Source organism: Nilaparvata lugens, chromosome 7, assembly GCF_014356525.2.
Source record: "Nilaparvata lugens isolate BPH chromosome 7, ASM1435652v1, whole genome shotgun sequence".
Taxonomy (NCBI): Eukaryota; Metazoa; Arthropoda; class Insecta; order Hemiptera; family Delphacidae; genus Nilaparvata; species Nilaparvata lugens.
In genome coordinates, this window is record NC_052510.1 from 15949906 (window position 1) to 15975870 (window position 25965).

Here is a 25965-nt window from a genome sequence, read left to right on the forward strand (position 1 = left end):
TACGTCTAGACACCGTTCATTTTTGTATAAGGTAACTGAATATCAATTAACTATTATTCAAACTGTTCATATTAATAAATTTTTGCTAATTGCTGAAAACTAATAAATTATTGAGATAAATTACGTCCAAATTTGAAACAACGCGGGCTTTTTTTTATCTTTGAGCCACTGCCTTTTGCAGCACATTACGTGATCAGTTCAGTGACAGACAGCTGACAGAAGTTAAAAATCAAGAAAGCATTGAAAAAATGAATGGCTTGCTGCGTCTTTAATTTTGTCAATTTCTGTGTTAATTTGTATTATTCTCAATAATATTTATTTGATTTTAATGTTTTTATTGATTTTTGCTAGTCTGATATGTAACTCACACTTGGATTCATGTTCTTTATGACTGTTTTCAAATAATGAGAAAAACTTTGGGTCCTTGAAAGTAGGTTGTTCCTATTATAACCTAAGTGAAAATAAATTTTATTCCTTATTCATGAGGTAAGAAAAACGTTATATTTTGAGGTGTTTTTAAGAAATAATATTTTAAACAACTTTGGATCAAAAATTCATGACTTTTATTTCTAAAATTATTGAAATGTAGAGAAAGTAATTTGCATTTGTCTAGTGTATTACCTACCATTACTCCAATGCTTAAGTAGAACCAGATTATCATTTTACAACTTACTCAAGTAACTTATAGTAAATCAGTTATTTTTTCATCTCATAATAATAATGGAATAAGGGAAATGTATCAATAGAGCTTATGAATGCTATTGCAAATATAGTATTGATGGCAAACCACCTGATCTGAAGGCTTGATCAAAGCCTATTTTGATTTTTCATTATAAATAACTTGACCAAATATTAATAAAGTCCTTATTTATATTAAATTTATGCTATAAAATTGGAGTTTTAAAGTTATTTTAGAATTTTATACTTTCCAAGTAATGAAATGGTGTGCACTCATTTTGTAGTCAAAAAGTAAGCTATTATAATGCCCAAGCTACTCAATTGAACCTTGCTTATTGCCACAGGCTATCACATTTCGAATTTGAAGCAACTACGGTATATAACAAATTTTGGTTACTTTAAGATAAGATTATTCATTTTTCAATCAATTAGGATTTTCTATGATTCTAGTACAAACTCTGTGTTTTTCTAATTTAAGAATTACAATGTAACAAAGATTCAGCTTTTAAATTCTGTTTCATGACCAAAAACCTCTGGCCAGCATGTAGGCTACTCATTAGCTGACCAGAGGAGAAATTATTACCGCTGCGTCACCGCTGACCTGTTGATGCTGGGTAGGCTGTTGGTAGGCCTAAATGTTGATTTAGGCCTTGTTCTAAGGACGGCCTCTGGTCCTGCAAGAACTCCTCGAAAGAGTACAGTGGCTTGGATGTAAGATCCTCTCTCATTTTTCCCCTGAAGTCAGTGTTTCCTAATCTCTTCAACTACTCTGGCAATAGGTTAAAAAATGTCAGTGCCAACACCATAAACGAGCCCTGGGTCCTTGGGATGTTTTAGATATTCGATGTTGTTGTATGATATTGATGGGTAGCATGTATTTGCTCACACTTTTCTATATTTTTCTCCACATGCATCCATCAATGAATCCTAAAGGATATCAATTAATCCTTGGGATGTTTCTAGATATCCGAAGTTCTTGTATGATATTAATGGTAGCATGTCTTAATCACACTTTTATATATTTTTCTTCACATGCATCAATGAAACATACATATACATACTAACTATAATCAATATGCTCAAAGCTGATTACAGTGGTCTGCAGTGATCAATCCTTCCCGCTGATGACAATATCCTCACAGCCTTCTTTTGCAGCAGCAATATTTTCTTTGTATCAGCTGCGTGTATCTGCTATGGAACAGTAAGTGGTAGGCTGTTATCAGATAATCTGCTGGGACAGATACTTACTTACTGTTTACTTAATAGATGACTTCAATTTTCTTGGGAGATAAATATATACCCCTTGTCAGCTATATGTAGTAATGAAATGCACTAGGCTACTGCAAATAAGTCTTTTTGTCCATGAACCATAGAGAAGATTTTCGAATTACAAAGATTATATAAATCTTAATTCAATTTTTGAAGTTAGTGCTTTGTCATAAAACATCATTAATATTTGTTAAAGAATACTGAATTTTTATTTTGCTAACATGCTCTTTCGTTTTTTCAGGTCGTTACAGTCATGAAGATTCCTAGGAAGCTAGTATTCAGGAAACATGTGTTTTCCAACGACAACAGTAGCACGTCGACAGATCAAAATTCAGCATCAAGTAGTGGCAACAGCAGTAGTGGGAGTAGCGTCAGAAACAATTATCGTGGAAATGTGGGTGTGAGTAGTAGGAATGTGGTTAGGAACAATGTGGTGACTGCAGCTAGCAGAGTGGACGCTCCACAGCAAGTGCCGATCTGTATGACAAGTGGCAGCTGCAATGTCAGATACCCAATCTGTGATAATGTCGGCACCAGTTCGTCTCCAGGAACATCGTCGCCATCGTCATCAACGTCATCATCGCCTTCGGTGGAGAGCGAATTGTCCAGTGCGTCATCTTATGTAAGTATAATGCTTAGACCAGTTATAGAATAGACACGCCCCATTGCATATTCATACTGAAAGTCATATCATCTACTGCCATATCGCCCCATCGTGACGTCAGCATTATATAATATATAATTATAAGCTCTTAATTATATAATTTTAGTTCTTTAATAATTTAATTCCATCTGAAATAGACACAATCTGCTATGGAAACAATGTAAACAAACTCTACAGAAAAGCTTTCTATACGATGCTGACGTCACGATGGGGCGATATGGCAGTAGATGCTGGCTTCATCGACTTTCAGTATGGGGCGTGTCTATTCTATAACTGGTCTAAGGTATAATGTGTATTAGCCTACTGTCAAAAATGTCGTATTAGTACATTGTTTTCTATTACCTATCATGTCATGTGAAGTGCAAAGTGTGGCACTACCCATGAGGCTTTGCAATCTAAGCTTAATGATAGCATAGAGAAAATATGGCATACAAAGTTATCCCATGGTATAGGGTAGGGCGTTTTAGTTCCAAATTTCATTGTCAACTCAAGGTGATAGTCCCAGTAGATCTTTTAAGCTATGTGACGATGGTAGTCTCTCATGCCGTGCAGTTCTTAGGCGGATTTCACACGAAAGCTGGGCCGGGCCGAGCCAAGCCGGGCGGATCGGCCGAGCGGAATCTGCCTGCGTTCGCACTCAAGCCGATTGCCGTTTCGCTCAGTAATTCAAAAATACAAAATACTGCGCAACTCACTACTTGGGAAGATCGAACTAAACTGAATGAAGGCAGAATCCGCTTGGCCGAAAACGCTCGAGTTAGGCGTCAAGCCGACTGCGTAAATCCGCTCGGCTCGGCCCAGCACCGCTCGGCTCGGCTCGGCCCGGCGTTGATTTGAATGCTCCCGACTAAATCCTGCATAGTTAGCGCGCACGCGGATTCCGCTCATCTCGGCCCGGCCCAGCTTTGGTGTGAAACCCCACTTACACTCTCACCTGGCCCAAACTGTAATAAAAGACAGTGATCGGCTTGAGTTGACAAAAAATCGCCTTGAAATTTGGAGCATTTACGACCTATACCATGATAATATATTCTTATGCTCTCTTTTCTCTAGTAGTGTAGTGACTTGAAGCAACCTGTGTATTGCACAAAATACACTTGGAATGGTTCCATGTGAACGTACTAGATACATATAAACAGATAAAAAGATTAGGCTTGTTGTAACAAGCATGGTAACAAGTTTATAAAAATGTCTAATCATATGAATGATTCTCATCAATATTCTATTACATATTTGATAATACAAAATGTCACAGACAATAATAAATCAAAGAAATAAGATACACAGTAGTATTACATTAATAATAGTATTAATAAGAGTTAGTAATAATAATATAAGCAAATGAAAATCTCCACAAGAGACAATAGTTGAAAATTGTGTTAATTCATAATGAGATTAACTGAAGAGAAGAACTTGCAGAAAAAAACGAATTCAGGGCTTGAAATGACACTCTTCCTCTCACCCTTTGAGCTTACAAGTGCTGGATTCTCATTATTAGTATTTATGATGCCATCTTATTCTTGTGTGATTCCAGTACCGATGGAAGGTATGCTTGTGCCGAGGAATTGCATAAAACAAGCGGGACCTTTCCTCTTGGGACCAACTCTAGGAAGTTCACCTGTAAAAAGTATAGTTCAATGTTTGGCCAGAAAGAAAGACTCTGATAACTTTTACACATTGAAGGTAATTCCAACTCAATATTCTTCTCATCAAGTATATTCTATATTGAATATAGTCTTAAACTGAATGTATTTTTAATGCCTTCATTTTAAATCATATCAGTTCCTATATTAAAACTCTATTGTGTATTGAACGATATTATATGGTATTTTTTAATTGCAGATTTTGACACTGAAAGGAGAGGATGAAGAGAATCAGGATGATAGACAAGGAAAGATGCTTCTTCATACCGAATACTCTCTCCTTTCATTGCTCCACGACCAACCCAATGTTGTTCACCATCATGGATTTTTCAAGGTTAGTCATACCAGGACATCGATTCTCAAATTGCATAATGATGTAGGCTTCTGCAAACCAGTCAATAAGTTTGACATCATGTACTTCTGGATTTGATATCATAGATATTGTTGAATTGGATTTATAACGATATACGTTACTGATAAACATTATATTGATTGCAGTATTGCAACAATAGAAAATTGATTCTGAGACCAAAATTAAGTTTTTTTATCAGTAATTTATTTATGAACTATTATGCTTGAACTTGTAGAGTTTTAATCCACTTTCTTTGGAATTGGGTGCTACGATCGAGGAACCATATACAAAATGTTGGGTTATGTGTACACAGAGCGGTCACCCGATCCGAGTTCCACGTCCTTGGGAATACATTCTACCTAACTGACCGCACACATCTCCGACCGTCAGATTGCTTCAGTTAATGAGAACTAGCAGGCAGGGGTTCTTTGAATTAAAGGAAAGTCAAAGAACGCGAGAACGCCAGTATGGAAACTGAATAAGTTAATTGAGTTATTTCGAGACAGAAAAACGTTTTTAATATATATGATTATATTGATACTGAAGCTGCACAGATACTAGCTTTAGTTAGTATCTTGTTCTTCTTCATCTTCAATTGAGAAATCCAACTATAGTGTAGCCTATAGTGAGGTCCACGTTATAATGGCAGTGGAGAAAGATAGGAGAACAGTGAGGCCGATTCTCTGTCTTGCCACTGCCTTCTACAGAAGATAGCTGATACCGCTTTATCTGATGATTTATTAATTTTTATTTATTATTGTTTTAGGATTCTGCATTGGAAGAACGGATTGGCGCGAACGGTCGCACCGTCTACACGGGCCGAGTGAAACAGCGACTCTGTCTGGTCCTCGACTGTCTGTCAGCTCACGATTTCTGCCCGAAAAATGCCAACCTCATCAATCTACAGCATTATGTCATCAGAGAAAAGAAACTATCCTGGCACGAGTCAAATGTGATACTTTACAACACAGCCAAGATAGTGGAAAGTTTACATAAGGTAGGTTGTATCCCTCTTCAAATTAAACATTTCTTTTTATCTATATAATAAGAGAGAGTAGGGTTGTGTTTGTTCGTGTGTTCGTTTGTTCGCATCAAAACATGTCAACTTGTGGATTGCATACTGGAAAAACGGGAATGATTTAGATCTCCAAATTTTGAACATTTTTCTTTCTGTTATAGCTCTACAGCCCATTGTGGGCTTTGGCCTCCTCCACAACATTCCTCCAAACGTTTCTATCCATTATAAATCCTCTCCATCCTCTATAACCCATCCTTATCAAATCATCCCTTATCTCATCTTCCCATCGAATTCTTGGTCTGCCTTGTTTTCTTCTTGAGTGAAGCTTCTCTTTAAGCACTATTTTTGGCATTCTGGTTTCCTCCATCCTATAAATATGTCCGAACCACCTTAGTCTCTGTGCCTTTATGAAGCGTACTATACTACGGTCTTTTATTAATAGTTCAAGTTCAGCATTGGTTCTCCTTCTCCACTCTTCTCCTTCTTTTACAGGACCGTACACTTTTCTAAGCACCTTTCGTTCAAATACACTTAAATTATGTTGGTCTTCCTTAGTCAAAGTCCATGATTCAGAGCCGTAGGTAACTATAGGTCTTATAAGGGTTTCATAAATCTTAAGCTTGCTGCTTCTACTGATGAGCCTGCTCTTTAGAAGCTTCATGTTGCTGTAGTATGCTCTATTTCCCGACAATATTCTTTGTTTGATACTGGTGCTCATCATATTCTGATTATTCAATTCAACACCCAGATAGCTGAAGTTTTTCACTCCCTCAAACAACCTATTATCGATTCTCAGACTCTGTGGAACCCTTCGCGCTTGACTTCTTGATATTTTCATGTATTTTGTTTTATTTTCATTGACTAGGAGACCAATCTTTTGTGCTTCTCTTTCTAGTAATTTATACGTGTCCTGGAGGATATCTTTTCTTCTGGCAATTATGGCTACATCATCGGCATAAGCACATACTTGATACATTTTATGAAAAATGCTGCCTCTCTTGTCAATGACGTCTATCACACGATGTAATGCAACATTGAATAGGAGTGCTGACAGTCCGTCACCTTGCTTTACGCCAGTGTTGAACTCAAACTTTCTACTTTTTCTAGATCCAACTTTTATCATGGCCGTAGTCTTGTTCATTGACATTTTGGCAAGTTTGATCAACTTCTTCGGTAAGCCATAATGCTCTAGTACTTTCCATAATTCACCCCTTATTATACTATCAAAGGCTTGTTTAAAATCGATGAATAAAATGTGTAGGTCGAGGTCATGCTCATAGAACTTTTCTGTGATCTGTCTTATTGTAAAGATTTGGTCTGCTGTCGCTCTTTCAGGACGGAAACCACACTGATACTCTCCAATGATTCGTTCTACATATATTGTCATTCTTTTGTTGATTACACTTGAAAGGATTTTATAAACTACACTGAGCAGAGTTATCCCACGGTAGTTGGAGCATTCTAGTTTATCTCCTTTCTTATAAATGGGACATATGAGGCCTATGTTCCAGCATTGCGGCATGACTTCTTTCCTCCAAATCATACATATAAGCTCATGTATGTTCCGCACTGTGAAATGACTAGCGTATTTTATCATTTCAGGAGGTATATTATCTTCCCCAGCTGCTTTGCCATTTTTGAGCTGCTTAACAATAGCCTCTATTTCCTCATATGTTGGCTCTGGTACATCATCTGTGTTGATTGGTGGTTCCTCATCCCCGTTTCGACCACCCTCATCTTCATTGGTCTCTGCTGATGTTAGCAGTTCTTCAAAGTGTTCTGCCCACCTCTCCATTACATTGTCCTCTTCACTTATAACTTTTCCTCTTTTGTCTTTGCAGGAGCTAATTTTGTGCCTATATTCTCTATTAATTTTCTTCATAGCACTGTAAAACTTCTGTGTTTCATTTTGTCTGTACAAGCACTCTATTTCTCCCAATTGATTCTTCATTGCCTCTCTTTTCTTTCTTTTACATGTTTTATTGGCTATCGCGCGTTTCTGCTTGTACTCCTCACAGTTGCGTCTAGTCTCCCTTTGAATCATCCGAGCTCTTGCCTCATTCTTCTCTCTTATTACTTCTCTGCACTCATCGTCGAACCATTTCTCGTTTCTCACCCATCTCTTTTCACCGATCGCTTCATCTGCTGCTTCTTTCAAGCCAGTGGCTAGTTTGGACCATACTTCTTCAACCCCATCTGAGCCTAAGATGTCTCTGGTTTTAATCTGAACAAGTCTAATGTAGTCATTCCGATTCTGTTGATTTTTAAGTTTTTCGACATCCCATCTCTTACTTGTGACTTTATGTATTTTCATCATTGACAGTCTCTGCCTAACCACTGCTTTGACAATGAAGTGATCTGAGTCACAATTAGGACCTCTACAACTCCTTACATCAATAATTGATGAAGTATTCCGAGAGTCCACAAGTACATGGTCAATTTGATTCACTGTTATCGAGTCTGGTGATTTCCAAGTGCCGAGATGGATTTTTTTGTGTGGGAATTGAGTGCTTCTTATCTGCATCTTGTTTCTCATTGCGAACTGGCTGAGTAGAAATCCATTCTCATTAGTTTTCTCATGTAAGGTATGTTTTCCAGCCACTTGCTCAAGATAACTTTCCTTCCCAACCTGTGCATTGAAGTCACCCATAATGATCAATTGATCGTATTTACATATCCCAGCACATGCTGATTCCAACTGTTCATAGAAGTCTTCCTTGATTGCTATATCTTTTTCGTTTGTGGGTGCATGTATAGATAGAACTGATACATTTCTAAATTTACCTCTGAGGCGCACTCTGCAAATTCTTTCATTAAGTGCTTCAAATTCTATCAGGGCTCTCCTCAACTTCTTTGACAAAATGAATCCTGTTCCAAATGCTCCAGACCTTTGCTCATGGCCACTATATAAGAGAGAGAAGTTTCTCTTATCAATTCTGCCTTGTCCTCGCCATCTCACTTCTTGGAGTGCTACCAAATCAAATTGATATTTCAGAATCTCCTCTGCAATTTCACTCATTCTACCTGCCCTTAACATTGTTCTCACATTCCACGTTCCGAGTACCAAATCATTATTTCTTTTCGATTGCCTATTTGTTTTTCCTGAATTCCGATCCGTCCGAGGCTGTTGTGTAAGTTTCTCAACAAAAAGCTTTTTACGGTGAAGAGCAGTTAACACCTCGACCAACCCCCAACCTGGAGGACCAGGGACTTTTGTTTAGAGTTGCCATCTCCTAGGCTCTCGCTTCCACCTCAGCTTACAGAGTGTAACCTACCCTGGATTTGATTCGGGTTAACTCCCTAGGCTCTTCCGCCCTCTCCGCCGTTGGGATTTCTCCTGATCCGCCTTCGAGGCCGTTGGCCGTTTTGCTAGTTTTGGTCCACCCCGGCTATTTTATTTCACCGGTACCACCCATATCTGGGAGGCATTCCCCTATCCGCCACCTGGGGAGGCACCCGATGGAGGACTAGCAACCCCTCACGGGAATTTTGAACATAGATTCTAAAAATATCAATCTCGTGCACCTGGAAGCCCAAATTTCAATTTTCCTTCTAGATTTTTCAGAATTAATGTTCAAAATTCATTAATTGTACATACGATTTCATAAAAAAAATCACCAAATCATATGGTGGAATTAAAAAATATTATTATACAGGTATACAGGTGTAAAGTAGTATTGGAAAATTATGTTTGACGCATCATCACGTCTGAACTACTGGACTGATTTACTTGAAATGCAGCTTATAAATTCTTAATCAACCGATGATTCTTATAGGCCTATTTTCAATTCTTCTGGATTTCATTACGTCAAGTTTTAAAATAGACCCTTGCGAAGCACGGTTACCTGCTAGTATTTAATAATTAAGAATGACTCAACTTTCAGAAAGTACCACAATCTAAAGCCTGAACCGGTTCCGATTCTAATTTATAAACAGTCCAATGTGGCTTAGTAAATGTGTTAATTTCACATTTTTTAATTATTGTGTAGATTTATTGAATCCAATTCAATAAATTAAAGAATATTATAATTCAAATTTTTGAATAATAATTAAGACTATTATTCTTCTACGTGCTTCAATTTCTAGTAGTATTTATATTGCAGCGGCATTTGAAAATTTAAATTCTGCATTCTAGTCTCAGTCATGCTGTCAGTTTTAGTATAAGACATTGAATCCAATTCAATAAATTAAAGAAAATTATAATTCCAATTTTTGAATAATAATTAAGACTATTATTCTTCTACGTGCTTCAATTTCTAGTAGTATTTATATTGCAGCGGCATTTGAAAATTTAAATTCTGCATTCTAGTCTCAGTCATGCTGTCAGTCTTAGTATAAGACATTGAGTTTGAGATCAGTTGCGAACTACAGGGTTGTAATAGTAATTCTTGGTCATCTTGGGCTGAAACTATATCTAGTTTGTACCTTGTAAAAAGCAGTGCCAGCTCGTTGGGCATTGTACTAGCAGAAGATGTATAAATAATGTATTTTTACATCATTATCACATCATCTGGGACTACTCCCTGATGATATCGATAGTTGTATTTCTATAGACTGTATTGTAAGTTGTCATTTTCCTTCTGATGAGTATTTTTTTGGAAGCAAGATTTTGAACATTGTTGAACAATTGTTGTCCTGGCATTGCACTAGTTCATAAGAATAAGAATAATTTTATTCCTTCCATGCATAAACAATGCTATCGGAAACGTCAATATGATAATAATAATTTCGTACATAACTTCAGGTTTGATTTCACGATAGTAAAATGTACATAATATAATAATTTATCTATACTAGGTATCATTGAATAGAATAATGAATATATAAAATAGGATAAAGTTATTCAACATAGTAGAATATAGTCATTAAATAATAAAATAGAGAATAGGTACATCAAAAACATAACAATAAAAATATAGAGAACAATTATAATTAGTGATATATTCTTCCCTGCTTCAATTAAAATAGTTGGTCAACTGGTAGATTAAAGAAATCTGAAAGTGAGTATAATGGATTGTCTAATAGAAGGCGCTCTATGTTCTGCTTATACATTTTAGTTGGTAGGTTCCTGGCTAGTATGGGTAATTTATTGAATAATTTCAATCTAAGATATTCGGGCTGGTTGCTATCCTATTCAATCTAGTATATGGTACATCTATTTTTGATTTTTTCCTAGTGTTATGACTGTGGATGTCGGTTCTGCAGCAGTATGAGCCTAAATTCTTTTTTATTTGTAGAAGTTTGAAAGCGACCATGCTGTAAACTGTCATGATTTTCTGTTTTTTTAAATAGGGGCTTGCAATGTTCCAGATAATCAACATCGCATATCATTCTTAAAGACTTTTTCTGGAGCAAGAATACTTTTCGAACCTCTGGGGCGCAGCCCCACAAGACTAGACCATACATATAAGTGCTTTGAAAAAAGGCAAAGTAGCACATTCTCAAATAACTTGAAGGCACACAGTCCTTGAGACTACGAAGGAGATATATAACCCTACTTTATTTTGAGCAGACACTTTCATCCATGTGAGCTCCTGATCCAATGTTATGCCCAGAAGCTTTGCACTTTCAGCTCCATCACTAATCTTTCTCAGTCCAAGCACCATTGTTTGCATCTTGGCACTATTTAAAAATAGGCGGTTCGCTCTAAACCAAGCTGAAGCCTCACCCTGACTGCTGGACATTTTTTTTTGTAGATCACTCAGATCAACATTTTAAGTAACCAATGATGAATCATCTGCATAGAAAACAACTTTAGATGAAATATTTAATTCTATATCGTTCATCATCACAAGAAATAATAGTGGCCCAAGAATGGATAAAAACAACTGGATCCTTGAGGTACTCCGTGTGGTACTTTAAGTGGATCAGATAGACTTGAGTTTACACACACTGTCTGTGTACGACCCTCTAAATAGGATTCAAATAATTTTAAAGCTCTATCACGGACTCCAAGAAATTGTAATTTATTTAGTAGAATGCTGTCATCAACGACATCATTCTACAAGTTTATTTTGGAATAAAGTTCTTCATAATATTATGCATAAAAAACTAACCTCTTTTCACGACTGTGACATAACCTAAAAATGTTCAAGAAAAATAATACAAGGATTGCCTTGGAATAAAAATGAAAATCTCAGTTTCAACTCAAATTTCTCTCAAATTTCAACCTGAAAATAGCATTAATGTTGAAACATATTGTGATAAAATAATTCAACAAAGGGTACCAGATTTTTATTTTCATTTCTATTTATATTACAAGTAGCCCTATACAGAAAAGAGACAATTGCCTTGGAATTTTATCTCCCAATGTGAATATTATTAATCTATGCCATATTCAACATATTATTAATAATAATATAATAATAATAAATTATTATTACAGTTCTTTTCAAAACAAATACATTTCAATAGGTAGGATAGGTAGCATACTAAAATTTTTATTCCAAAATATATGGCACTGAGGATCAATGATAAATAATAGCATAGCATAAAATGAAATGTTTATTTTTTATTCATGTTTTTCAAAAGTTTAGGTTTTTCTATGAATTTATAGACCTACACCATACAAAGAAATCGAAACGTATTTTCACAAAATAATTATTACAAAATAGGTTGTAGAGCATTTGAATTATCCCGCTGCAATCAGCTGTTTTCGTTTTGCTATAATGCCAACAATACAACAGCAAAATATTGTGAATTTCCCTCATGTTTACTACGTCATGGACTTTGAATAAGTCGAAAACTTGATAGACCCCGGAGTTTAGAACATAAACCCATGACTCAGAAAGTTGATTTAGACCGAGAGCTTATTTTAGTCCTGGACTCTGTAAGTCCAGAACTTATTGATCCCGAGCTCGGAAGTGCTAGTTTCCGATCCTAAGTGGATCAGAAAGACTTGAGTTTACACCATAGAGAAACAATAGCGTAAGTAGAAACAATAGCGTATCCCATGGTATAGGGAATTCATGTCGCAACTTTTACTGTTATCTCAAGCCGATTACTGTCGATTATTGTCAATTTTTACTGTTTTGTTGGGGTGATAGTGTACGAACGGCACAATTTGAGAGACTACCAGCGTCACAGAGCTGCATAGGAAAGAACCACGTGAACTATCGGTTTGGGATAACAGTAAAAGTTGCGACATAAACGCCCTATACCATGGGATATCTACTTAATATGCTATCGTTTCTCTATGGTTTACACACACTGTCTGTGTACGACCCTCTAAATATGATTCAAATAATTTTAAAGCTCTATCACTGACTCCAAGAAATTGTAATTTATTTAGTAGAATGCTGTCATCAACGACATCATCCTACAAATTCATTCTTTGCCTCAAATATAATTTCCAGTTGAATGTTTCTAAGAAACAATCTAGCTCACTTTGAAACTTTGTTTTCTGTTTCAGAAAAACATTGTACATAGAGATTTAAAGCTGGGCAATCTAGTGTTGGACCAGCGCACTCACAAAGTTACCATCACCAATTTCTGTCTTGGAAAGCATCTAGGGAGTGAGAGAGATCTACTCAAAGACCAACGAGGCTCTCCCGCTTACATATCACCTGACGTGTTGTGTGGCAGGCCATATGTTGGTAAGTACAAACCTTTTATTTATTCACCAACAAGAAACTTGGTATTAATTGTCAACTAATAATCATTGTATTGTGGTGGGTGGTACATAGACTTTACTACAAGGTAGATCTATTAAACTGTTGAGTATCATTACAATCATTTCACAATTGATAGGGGATCTGAAAAAACAGAGTTGGGTGTATGCTGTTTTAAAGGAGGTAAACACAGTGTTTACTTTTGATGCAAAATGTTAAAACTTATATGGTTTCCATTTGCTATTTACACGCACCTTATCATATCATATAGTCGCAAAATGAAGACTAGATGCCAATTCACTATTAATCGTCGTAAATTGATGACTACATCAGCGATATATTTCATTTTTTATTTAGTAAAATATAGTATGTTCAATTTTTTTTTAAATATTGTGGTTTTCATTCTCGGAATGCTTGTATGATAGTAAACGTTAATTTGATTTCGTGCGTGTTATATAATCATTGTCATTAAATTTTTTTAGGTAAACCGTCAGATATGTGGGCTCTAGGTGTTGTCCTCTTCACCATGCTCTATGGACAGTTCCCTTTCTATGACTCTAGTCCCACACAGCTTTTCCATAAGATCAAAGCTGCCGACTATACAATTCCAAAGTAAGTATTTCCCTTTATCATCGTTTCACATCTTTTTAAATTGAATAAAAGCAATATGTTGCTTTTTCTAATTAAATTGTTTTTCTCACAAAACTTGGAAAATGTTGTTATGATTCATGAACAAATGGTGATTTAGATTACTAGTTCGTCACTATATACATATATACGATAAATAATTTATGACTTCATATAATCAACTTTCAAACAAAAGTGTCGCACTCGTTAATATTCTAATCCAATTTTTTATAGCGATGGGAGAGTAAGTGAATCTACAAAAGATATAATTAGAGGACTCCTTGTGTTGGATCCTGCAAAGCGGCTTACCGCTTCGGAAGTCGTAGATTCGTTGTCAGCAATAATTGCAACCAATCGCTATCTCAATTCTTCGTTGGTGCCATTACAGGTAAAATTAGATTCAACAATCAACTTCATAAAATCCCAAAACGAAATAACTTCGACTATGTTTTAATAACATCAACCTTATATTTTAATAACATAATGGAAATCTACTTAATGAAAATACTGATTATTAATATTGATCAAATACTAACTCAGTAATAATACTTATTATCCTTGAAAACTGTTTTGATTGAAACTGATTTGAAGTAAAAGATAAGTTTTTATAAATCACTAGAAAACAAGTTTGGTACAGTACATGAATCTCTCTGTATTCAGAGCAAATTAAAAGCCCAGTTATTAGACTAAGTCATCCATTATTTTAAAAATTATAGTGTATTGCTTCGCTGTGAATGATGTCTACTTGAGGCATAATTAAAAGGATATTAATGAGAGATTAAGACCATAGTAAGTGTTTTTCAGAGTCGGCAGGGCAGGAAGCTCTCCGATTGGCTTATTGGGTTGTCGTCTGAAAAACGCTTGAGAAAACGTCTATGGTCTTGCTCTGAATAACTTTTCACATAATTAAAGAGAACAGGATTTGGATACCAAAATCAATTATTATAAAATTAATGAGTATAAATAATCTTTGTATATCTAGTAAGTGTATGAAAGATCATTGTTTAAAACACAAACATTGTGTTTGCATATTGCTGAAAATATTCTGATTTAGTCAAGCATACATTGTCTATGTGTTACAGGAAGTACCTGATATTGATGATAAACTGAAGGAGGATGAATCGAGTAATTAGTTGTCACAATCCAGTTTGAGGCATCACAAAGTACAAAATGGAACAAAATATCACGTTCTCCACGCAACCATTATCATTCAAAGGTAGGTTAAACTCTATTATCAATTTACTAGAATTATGTTGCTCATGTTGCCATTTACAGTAGATAAAAACCAATTCATGAATAATTCATAAAATGTATCAATTTATAAAATCTTAAATGTAGTTACAAAGGATCATCTAAGTAAATCTAAGGGCCGGTTTCCGAGCTCGGGATTCAGCCAAGTTCTAGACTTTAAACAGCTGGAGTCAGAAAATTGGCTTTCCGAAACGGGGCTTAGTCGTAGTCCACGTTTAAATTAGATTTCGAAAAACTAGAAAATTGAACCCAAAATAAAATAAAGAAAAAAGTAGTGTAAAGTTTCAGCTATTTTGAATTATTTAGGAATGTTTCATTTCGTCAAGGAAAAACGTTTCAATTATAGAAATGAGAAAATAATGATTATCATAAAAACTATGACTACGCCCCGTTTCGGAAAGCCAATTTTCTGACTCCAGCTGTTCAAAGTCTAGAACTTAGCTAAATCCCGAGCTCGGAAACCGGCCCTAGAACGTTTCTATGCTTGACACTAGCAAGAACCCGTGCTTCGCAAGGATCTATTTTAAAACTTGACAAAATGAAATTTTGAAGAATCGAGAATATGCCTATAACCATCCTTGGTTAATTAAGAATCCATAAGCAAAATTTCAAGTTAATTAGTCCAGTAGTTTAGACGTGATGATGCGTCAAACATAATATTCCTATCCCGTACGTGCATAAGCCAGCTCTTTACTTTATATAATTATTATAGATATAGTTAACGACTGCAAGAGGTAGGACTGTGGAACAGAATAGTGGTGAAACTATGATAGCGCCAGAAGTGTCTCAAACACAATAGTAGGTACTACATGAACTTTTTGAAAGTGATTTGAAAAAATATTAAAACAACAGAACTGAATCCTTATCATTCTACCTTCATTTAGAGAGGCTTTTGTTTGAGCCGAATGGAAATCTATTTATAAAAAAATGAATGTCTGTTTGTGTGTTTGTTTGTATGTTCCCTGTAGACTTGAAAACTACTTGACATAACGGCATGAAACTTTGGGAATATGTTGAACTGAAAAAAGTACTTCAATTTCCATGAATTTATTATTAGAATTATATAAATCTAAAGTGTAGGTCATATCTAAATTCACAAAGAGTTCGATTCTTGTTGACAAGATAGATGTTATTCAATGCAGAAATCATTGTTATTTTACTAAAAGATAGGATAAAATGAATAGTTCTCTTTCAGGGGGTGTTAGATTTCGTCTCATGTTTTAGCCAGTCTTATGGTCGCTTTCACTTGAGTGCGTCGCGCTCACTAGCCGGTAGGCTGTTTCTTTCAGTTCAGTCTCGCTTTGTAATAGCTTGCCTCGAGTTGGAATTGATAATTATTATTCGTCGATCATTCCAGAAGAAAATCGTTCTTCAAATTATTATTTTTTCGTTAATGTTATATCGTACACCATAAACCTACGTTTGGAAGAGTGTTTGCCAAACTCCCTTTAGTTGAAAGTTTTAAACTATTATTTTTCGATTGGAAAGTTCACCGATCTATAGTCTTTAAAGACATTGTAAATATCTCGTCAGAAATATATGTGCAACGTTATATGATGGAAGCCGAATTTACCAACAGTAGATGACAATTAAGCTTGCCTTTTCACCATCCTTGATTCATCTCCTACCTCGGGGACACCTGAATACCTTACCTGGGAGTTGTAAGCTCAATAATATAAATATTACATTAGGTACTCTGCAGATTTTCGGTGAGTTGTTCTTTTATATATTCATTGCATGTACTTGTTTCTGTAGAGATATCACTTGTTTCTTTTCTATTCAATACAGTCCACTTTACATCAAAATTATTGATTACCAATTTAAAATCAATATAAATTTCTTAAAGTTGAACCTTAGAGTTTACATTGGTCATCCAGGCCAGATTTTATTGGCTATTTTTTATTCAAATATTTGGCAAGCACTTATCCAATTTTATTGTAAATCGTTTGTGCATGCTAGGGTTCAAACCTGTTTGTACATTATGAATTGAGCCGATCAAGTTGGTTCACTCTTATCTCTATTGTCCGATCGGAACCGTTACTTTGCAATGCTGATAACGTTATCGCTTAGCTTGCTTCGTCTATTGAGCTTTCTCTGTTCAATTTGTACTAACATTATCATTTTGCTTGCTTGAATCATCAATGAAAATCGTTCATTGTTGCATTCGTAATTTTATTCGAAAATTAGTAAATGAAAATCATTAAGACCTTTCCAATATCCAATCATGAGTGAAAAGAAGTTAAAGCTCAAACGAGCTAAACTTGAGCAATATTTCTATCGTATTCAACGTACTTTCGATTGTCGAAAAAGGCTTTAAAAGAAGAAGCTAGTGCTAAACAATTTCTAATTCTCTATAGTTCCACTCTTAAAACTGTTCAGGATTATGAAGCTGTTGAAATGGAAATACAGGAGCTTGAAATGGAAAAAGACCCGGAATTTGTACCCAATTTAGTAGTTCACATATGGAAATGTTCGAACATATGGAAGCAATTGCTAGTGAATTGAAAAAACGCAGTCAGGTTGTACCTAGTGTTTCTACCCCGGCTCAACCTGTATCTTCCAATAAGGATTCGTCTAATATTTTACCGAAAATTGAAATTCCTGTGTTCGACGGAGATCAATCAAAATGGGCGGTATTCTACGAAATGTTTAAATGCATGATTCATGACAACAAATCGATTCCAAATCAACAAAAGGTCCAATATCTGGTGTCCAAACTATCTGGAGAAGCGGCTAATATTTCACGTCATCTACCACCTATTGCTAATAATTATGAAATTATTTGGGATGCATTAATTAAGCGGTTCAATGACCCCCGCTCACTCTCAAATGTGTACTTGAAACAAATTTTCGAATTCAATTGTCTAAAATCTGAGTCTCGTGCAGGTTTAGTTTCTATAGTCGATCAGTTCTGTGGTTCAATTACTGCTTTAAAACGCCTACGAGGTGAAGATGTATCTGATGCAATATTTCTGTTCCAAGCGTTGAAAATTTTAGATCCTGTTTCTCGAAAGGCATTTGAAGCTTCAGTTCATACTAAGGATGATCCCACATATACTGATTTTGTTTCATTCATCGAAAGGCAGATTAAATCGTTACCGCATGACGAATCGTCTAAACAATGCAAGCCAGTAGTGAAACCAATACCAAAATCCAAAGTGTTGGTTGTTCAATCGAATTCGCAAGTGACCAAATCACCGGTAAAAATATCAGAATGTCTGAAATGTTCGATGACAAATCATAAATTGATCAATTGTCGTCTTTTTCGTCAGTTATCACCTTGGGACCGTTTTCGTTTTGTTAAGGAGAAGGGTTGCTGTTTGAAATGTTTCTCGCCAGCCCATCGTAGTAAAGATTGTACTTCTTCCAACTGCGAGGAATGTAGTCAGAAGCATAATTCGCTTTTACATTTCGGAAATGCTTCAAATTCGTCATCAAATTCGGATGCGAAAAAGGTAGAAAATAATACTATTACCTGTTGTTCTATCGATTCGAAGTCGGCACCGTATAGTGTTCTACTATCAACTGCTCAAGTCGAGGTACCTGATAAGAGAGGTAGATTGCACAAAATAAGAGTTTTAGTTGATTCAGCTAGTCAAAGTCATTTCATTACTCGTAAACTTTGTCGTAAATTGCAACTATCGATTTCTCCTTTCCAATTAATTGTGAATGGTTTTGGCGGAAATTCGCAATCAGTTTTTGGTCGTACTTTTGTCACGCTTCAATCTCGACTCGATTCTAGTGTTAAATTTTCCATTGAACCATTAGTTGTCGAAAAAATCATGGAACAGCTTCCCACTAGTAAAATTGATAATTCTAAATTATCAAATTTGTTTGGTCTTCGACTTGCTGATGAAAGTTATCACATTCCCAGCGAAATTGACGCTATTATAGGAGCTGAATTAGTGCCCCATATTTTCCGAAATGGTCGTGTGGAAATTGATTCGAATTATTTGATGGCCTTGGAAAGTGTTTTCGGTTATATTTTGATGGGTAGAGCCCCTATTTTAACTCAATCTTCAGAAAATTCAACGTGTTTGATGACTTGTCTAACATCACCGTTGGATAAGTTAGTTCGAAAATTTTGGGAAGTGGAAAGCGTTCCAGATGTAGGAAAACAACTCACTGCTGATGAGTTGGAATGCGAGAAGGATTTTGCATCGTCCGTTCGTCGTGAAAATTCGGGTAGATTCGTTGTCTCATTATCGTTTTCAAAATCCCCTGATTGTCTTGGTGATTCTTATGCTATGTCAGAACGTCGACTCATCAGTTTGGAGAAACGACTGGCACGTGATCCAAACATGCGTTTAGTGTATCACGATGTCCTCTTGGATTATCTCAAACAAGGACACATGGAATTGATAAAAAATCAGAGTGATAAAAGTGGTTATTTTATACCTCATCATGCTGTAATCAAAACTCAGAGTCAATCAACGCCTTTGCGTATTGTCTTTGACGCAGGCGCGAAAACTACTACTGGAGTATCATTGAATGATATACTTCATATCGGCCCCAAGTTGCAAACGGATATTTTCGTTCTGTTAGTCAATTTTCGGTTATTTTCTATCGCTGTAACTGCTGATATAAAGCAGATGTATAGACAGATTCTTGTCGATGAATCGTGTCGCAAATTTCAGCGTTTGTTATGGAGATTTTCGTCCAATGATCCCATACAAATTTTTGAATTAAAACTGTCGTATTTGGTCTGAGTGAGTCACCGTTTCTAGCTCTCAGAACTGTCCATCAACTTGTTCAAGAAGAAGGTGAAAATTTCCCTGATGCTAAAGCTCGTATTCCGAGTGACATGTTTATGGATGATTTGGTGACAAGTGTGTCTTCTTTAGGTGAAGCAAATCGTCTTTGTAGTCAGGCTAAAGAATTGTTCGAGAGAGGCGGATTCGAACTTACTAAATGGAGTTCCAATTCACCTGAATTGATGAATGATTTCTCGGAAGATGAAAAATCGGCCTTGTCTAAAGATTTCGAGATGGGAAATTTGTTGGCTGTCCTAGGTTTGAAATGGCAACCTGGTAGTGATTCGTTTTGTTTTTCAGTGAATCCTAATCAGTCTGTTCCTACCAAACGTCACATTTTATCGGTAGTAGCACGCATTTTCGATCCTTTGGGACTCTTGTCACCCCTAACTTTGTTTCTTAAATGTTTAATTAAACAATTATGGAATGCTGGTCTTGATTGGGACGATTCAGTACCTCCCTCTATTGCGCTTCAATGGGAGACATGTCAGAAGGAGTTCCCTTTATTGTCCAATCTCTTCATACCACGTCATTTAGGAGTGATGAATGATTCGAAAATTACTGTCATTGGTTTCTGTGATGCATCGACTTTAGGTTATGGTGGTGTGATCTACATAAAATCTCAAATGGATATGCAACCTGCAACTATCACATTGTTGTGCGCTAAATCAAAAGTCGCGCCATCTAAGACTTTATCCATACCTAGGCTTGAATTATGCGCGGCGCTCTTGCTCGCTGAATTAATACAGGTTGTTGTCTCTGTTTTGAGCCTTCGTTGTCACGTGACTCGCGTTGTTGCATTATCGGATTCAACTGTTGTCTTACATTGGATCAGGGGCTGTCCATCTAGATGGCAATCTTTCGTCGCTAATCGAGTTACGAAAATTCAAGACTGTCCTATCAACGACTGGTTACACGTGGCAGGAAATTCAAACCCAGCTGATCCCATTTCGAGAGGTTTATCCCCTTCTGAAATAATTAATCATGATTTGTGGTGGTCTGGCCCCTCTTGGCTAATGTTAGAAGAGAGTGATCGCCCGTCAAGGTCGATCTGGAACCTATAGAGTGTCTACCTGAGGTCAAGGTTCACTCAATTGTCACTGTAGTACAGTCGGAAAATTCATCTATTAATTCGATTCATCTTTTAATTGCTCGTTGTTCCAACTACCAACGTCTATTGCGTATCATGGTGTTAATATTGAAAGTACTTCGTCTATTGCCTAAACCTCATGAATTAGATTTCGATTTGGCGGAAAAACATTGTGTAAAGTCGTACAAAAAATTCATTTTTCGAAAGAATTACTGGAATTGAAAGCTGGGAAAGAATGTACTTCTCATCTTCAACAACTGTCACCCTTTCTTGATCATGATATTATTCGTGTGGGTGGACGTTTACAAAATTCTGAGTTGAATTATGACAGCTGTCATCCGATTATATTACCGAAAAATGATCCATTGGTCACGCTTTTGATTGATTATTTTCATGAAAAGCACTGTCACGCTGGACCTCATTTATTGGCGTCTATTTTGAGACAAAAATATTGGATTTTATCAGCCCGTGTCCTTATAAGGAGTCATGTACGAAAATGTAACAAGTGTTTTCACTATCGTCCCACTCTTACACCGCCGAAAATGGGCAATCTGCCAGCCTGTAGAACTCTGTCGTCTAAACCATTCGTCCAATGTGGAGTTGATTATGGTGGACCCATTCGAATCACCATGGCCAGGCGTCGGAATCCTTTCATATTTAAATCGTACATTTGTCTTTTTGTCTGTATGGCAACTAAAGCCGTTCACATTGAATTAGTTTCGGACTTATCGACCCAAATGTTCTTATCAGCTTTTCGCCGTTTCCTTGCTCGACGAGGTCCTTGTAAGGTCATGTATTCCGATAATGGTACCAACTTCGTCGGCGCCTATGATGAGCTAATAAAATTGTCACGGATGCTGAACTCCAAGGAATATCAAAACCTGCTCCAGAATGAACTTGCTGATCATAGCATTGAGTGGAATTTCATCCCGCCAGGTTCACCTCACTTCGGCGGTCTTTGGGAGGCGAATATAAAATCAGTAAAGTCACACCTGTTTCGAGTTATTGGTAACCAGTTGTTGACTTACGAAGAATTGAACACTGTCTTAGTTCAAATTGAGGCTGTACTTAACTCACGCCCGTTATGTCAAATGAGCGCGGATCCGAGTGAACCCCTCGCCCTCACACCGGCTCATTTTCTCACTTTGACACCTCTTAAGTACCTTCCTATGTTAAATGTGGAAGATCGTCCAATGAATCGATTGGATCGGTTTGAATTAGTCAATCAAATGGTTCAGTCTTTCTGGAGTCGTTGGCGCAAAGAATACTTACATGAATTACAAACCCGTGTGAAATGGTGTAAGGATTCCACCCCTCTCACGGTTGGTACAATCGTCCTAGTGGATCAACCAAATGTCGCACCGTTGAAATGGCCTCTGGGGGTGATTGAGGAAGTATTCCCGGTGCTGACGGTGTCGTTCGAGTGGCTATGGTGCGGTGCGCCAATGGTCGCTTCAAAAGGCCGGCTACAAAGTTGTATCCGTTGCCTACTCAATAATTTTCCTTTTGCATTTTTTGTTTTATTCTCGTTTTGTTTTATTTTTATTTCTTTCGTCGTTTATTCATTGTTTTTTTTTCGTTTCTTTGTTCTCTAGCCTTGTCTGAAAATAGCTTTTCAGCCGGGGGGGATGTTGGAGCCAGCTCTAGTTTTCATTTTTCGTTTTTGAATTGGACGCGCGCTCCTCGTTCAGTTCGTATTTCTTTCACTTGAGTGCGTCGCGCTCACTAGCCGGTAGGCTGTTTCTTTCAGTTCAGTCTCGCTTTGTAATAGCTTGCCTCGAGTTGGAATTGATAATTATTATTCGTCGATCATTTCCAGAAGAAAATCGTTCTTCAAATTATTATTTTTTCGTTAATGTTAAATCGTACACCATAAACCTACGTTTGGAAGAGTGTTTGCCAAACTCCCTTTAGTTGAAAGTTTTAAACTATTATTTTTCGATTGGAAAGTTCACCGATCTAAAATGTTTAAATAAGAATGGTACTTCGTGTTTCTATATTGTTTTTATTAATGATCCAAGATGTCTGTGTTAGTTGGAATACACACATTCCTTTAAAAAACGGTCATTATTCCGTCATTTTTTTATAGTTCATTGCGTCCTTTTATAAGGCAAGATAGTTTTCCAATATCCTGGTATGGTTCTACAATTATTATTTCCCTTCAATGTTGTACTGTACATATGATCTTCATGATTAGTAATATTGATTTCCTTTAATAATATTTCATTCTTTGAAGAAATCATATCACACATAGTTATTATTTGTGTCCAAACAAGCATTACAACATTACATCTCTACATTTCATCATTACATAACTTATATCCACTATGTTGTATAAAGTGTTGGAGTTTACTTTCCAAACTGTTCTGTCAATTAAACATTTTCATGATAGATTTCATACATACTTCATTTTATCATAATATTCATTTCAATAGGTTTATTTACCCAGATTATAGAGTAGGTACCACTCATAATTTCGTATTATTTGACTCATGACGATTTTAATAATTTGTCACATAGGTCATGTAATACGCTGTATTAGACTCATGTAGTTTTCAACCCAATCGACATTTTTTTTGAGAGTAAATAGTTGTATAACATAATTTTATTCTATCATTTGACTCGGTTTCAGTTATTTCCTATCCAAATAATAAATTCTTTTAATTTTTCCAAACATTCTTCTAGGACATGAACTCTTGACGTGTATGATAAATGTCGTTCATCGTGGCATTTCATGAAAAATTGAAGGTGTTCCCTGTACTTGAGACTCAACGAAGCTATCTTTACAAATTATAGAAGAAGAGAATTTCATCGCGACTCGCTTGGAAACGGTTCGTCAATGCTTCATTTTCTATCTATTGTATTATCTCAATTGTTTCAATCGATCATCAGGGTGTAGTGTAGATGGGACTTGCTAGCTTGTAGTTGGGTTACCGTATTTTATTTTGTTGCATTTACCATGATTGGTGTAAAAACTCCACTTTGGATAATTGATCAATTCTAATGAATGAATGATAATATATCGAACAAAATCTAGATAATATGCTATCAGCAACCCTGAAAACAGGAGGTGCTGGGTTCAATCTCTTGCTCGGTCAAATATTTTTTTTATAGGTATAGTAGCGTTCATCGGAATCCTACCAGCTTTTCTTCCTCAAATCTGCAGTTGCAGAAGACTCTTAGGAAGTTTTTAAGCATCTTATTTAAATTGTTGTTCAATAATAATTGTTATAACTCCAATGTAGGGTTTACATTAGTATTTGATTTCATAGGAATTCGGTAAATCATTTAGAAATCCCATAAAAATGCATCACTCTTGTAAAATAACAATTGGAAAACATTTACAATACAAGGAGTATGCTTAGTTTTGCTCTCCCTGTCAGTGTTTTCTTGTAAAAATGCTAAATAAATTTGCACGATCATGGTTCATCATAGTAATAATGTGTCTAGCCATATGAAAGTATGGCCTAGCTTCGGTCTGTCTCTGGATTGTGAGGATGAGGCTTGGGGAGGGGGGTGTAGTAAAGCATCAGAGTGTCAGATAGATGCTAGTTTAGAAACAATTTTATTTCCCAAATCATAATATTTTTCATAAACCCTCAGATTTAGATACATTTAGAACATTTTATGTTTCCCAAAATAAAACAGTTATTACAATAATTATAATAAACATTAACCTGAAAACAATAATGAGTTGATTAATACATTTCCGAAACATTTATACGATTATTACTACCAATACCAGATTTAAAATAGAAAACTGCAAATATATTGTGACAATATTAAAAACCGATTCATTTTTGAAAACATAACAAGGTTATAATTTGATTCCAATTTGAGTTTGTTTATCTTATCCTATAAATTAAATTTATAAATAAGTTTCACTAGGGACATTTAATAAATGTATAAAATATAATAAAAGTGGAATTTAATTTTGTATTTTTCAGTTAATATATTGAAAAATATAGACTGTTATCAGGGTATCTTAATAGATACGATAGTTAATTATATGGATATAGAAAGAAACTTTGTAGAATAAGAATAAAATGAGAACATAGAAATATAGAAACTTCCGGTAAGAGTAAAATAACATCTATAATAATAAAATCAATAGACTCACTATTAAAAGCTTTAAATTCGGCATATATAAGCTCATCATTCCTTAAAAACTACTTGGACGATACTTAATACAATATTTAGTACTGTATAATTAAGGCATTACTGTGATTTAATAACTAAGCTGTGATACATTTTTACTGTATTTAATATTCAAGGCACAAAGTCTGGTGAATTAATGCTCTTTGTATTAAGGCTTCATGTGTTCTGTTGCGTTTATATAGTATTTTATCTACTTGGAGCAATTTCAACTAATTTCAAATTGAGATTCACTTTTAAAAGTTTCATTCAGAATATTAATTCTAATTATTCATATTGTTTTATTGAACTAGTCACAATAATTCATAAAATTTACTGTAAACGACCAATTATTGTAAAAAATTGTAAATAGATTCTTATAAAATATCTTGTATTAGTCAACATCAATTTTCCAGTAGATGGACTAAAATAATATTTGTTTTCTTTACTCCTTTTTCGATCCAGTCATAAAGTATCAATACAATGAATTTTTAATACAAGGGAAAAGATTTTACAATATTACACTAGTTCTCCCAAAGATTTAATCTACTTGTAAAACAACTAATAAATTATTAATAAATACGACAGAAACAAACATGTAACATCAATAAAAAACAATGATAATTATAATAACGATCCATGATATGCCAATCGAATCCTCAATTAAATACACTAAGAGAAAGATCTATAAAAACACATTCAAATAAATTATCATCTTAGGAACTGGATCGATTCACCAATTTAATTTGAACTCAGTAGATCACATCAAGATTAATAATTATATTTTTTTTAAACGATATTATAGTTATTATTCCAAGCTAATTGTTTTTATAAATTATTAATAGTGCAGATCTACAGTGTTGGTTATCTAAAAC

The 25965-nt window shown here is 35.5% G+C and overlaps 1 protein-coding gene across 2 annotated transcripts; it reads left to right on the top strand.

Annotated features, from left to right (window-relative positions):
• The first annotated feature begins 216 nt into the window (after window positions 1-216).
• On the top strand, window positions 217-15166 carry LOC111058940 (serine/threonine-protein kinase 40). 2 transcript variants are annotated; one of them, XM_039432178.1, is made up of 9 exons: window positions 217-1389; window positions 2189-2569; window positions 4146-4294; window positions 4454-4588; window positions 5373-5603; window positions 13036-13219; window positions 13717-13846; window positions 14096-14249; window positions 14944-15166. In XM_039432178.1, exons 3-9 carry the CDS (start codon window positions 4151-4153, stop codon window positions 14992-14994), a joined length of 1029 nt encoding a protein of 342 aa, XP_039288112.1. In that variant the 5' UTR covers window positions 217-1389; window positions 2189-2569; window positions 4146-4150; the 3' UTR covers window positions 14995-15166. The 2 variants fall into 2 exon arrangements, with proteins under 2 accessions (XP_039288112.1, XP_039288111.1); XM_039432177.1 differs by having other exon boundaries at window positions 217-486.
• Window positions 15167-25965: the final 10799 nt, after the last annotated feature.

Coding starts and splice junctions, on each gene's coding strand:
- LOC111058940 (XM_039432178.1), top strand. CDS start 4,151: ATGGAAGGTATGCTTGTGCCGAGGAATTGCATAAAACAAGCGGGACCT. Junction 4,295..4,453: donor ATAACTTTTACACATTGAAG/GTAATTCCAACT, acceptor TTTTAATTGCAG/ATTTTGACACTGAAAGGAGA. Junction 5,604..13,035: donor TAGTGGAAAGTTTACATAAG/GTAGGTTGTATC, acceptor TTTCTGTTTCAG/AAAAACATTGTACATAGAGA.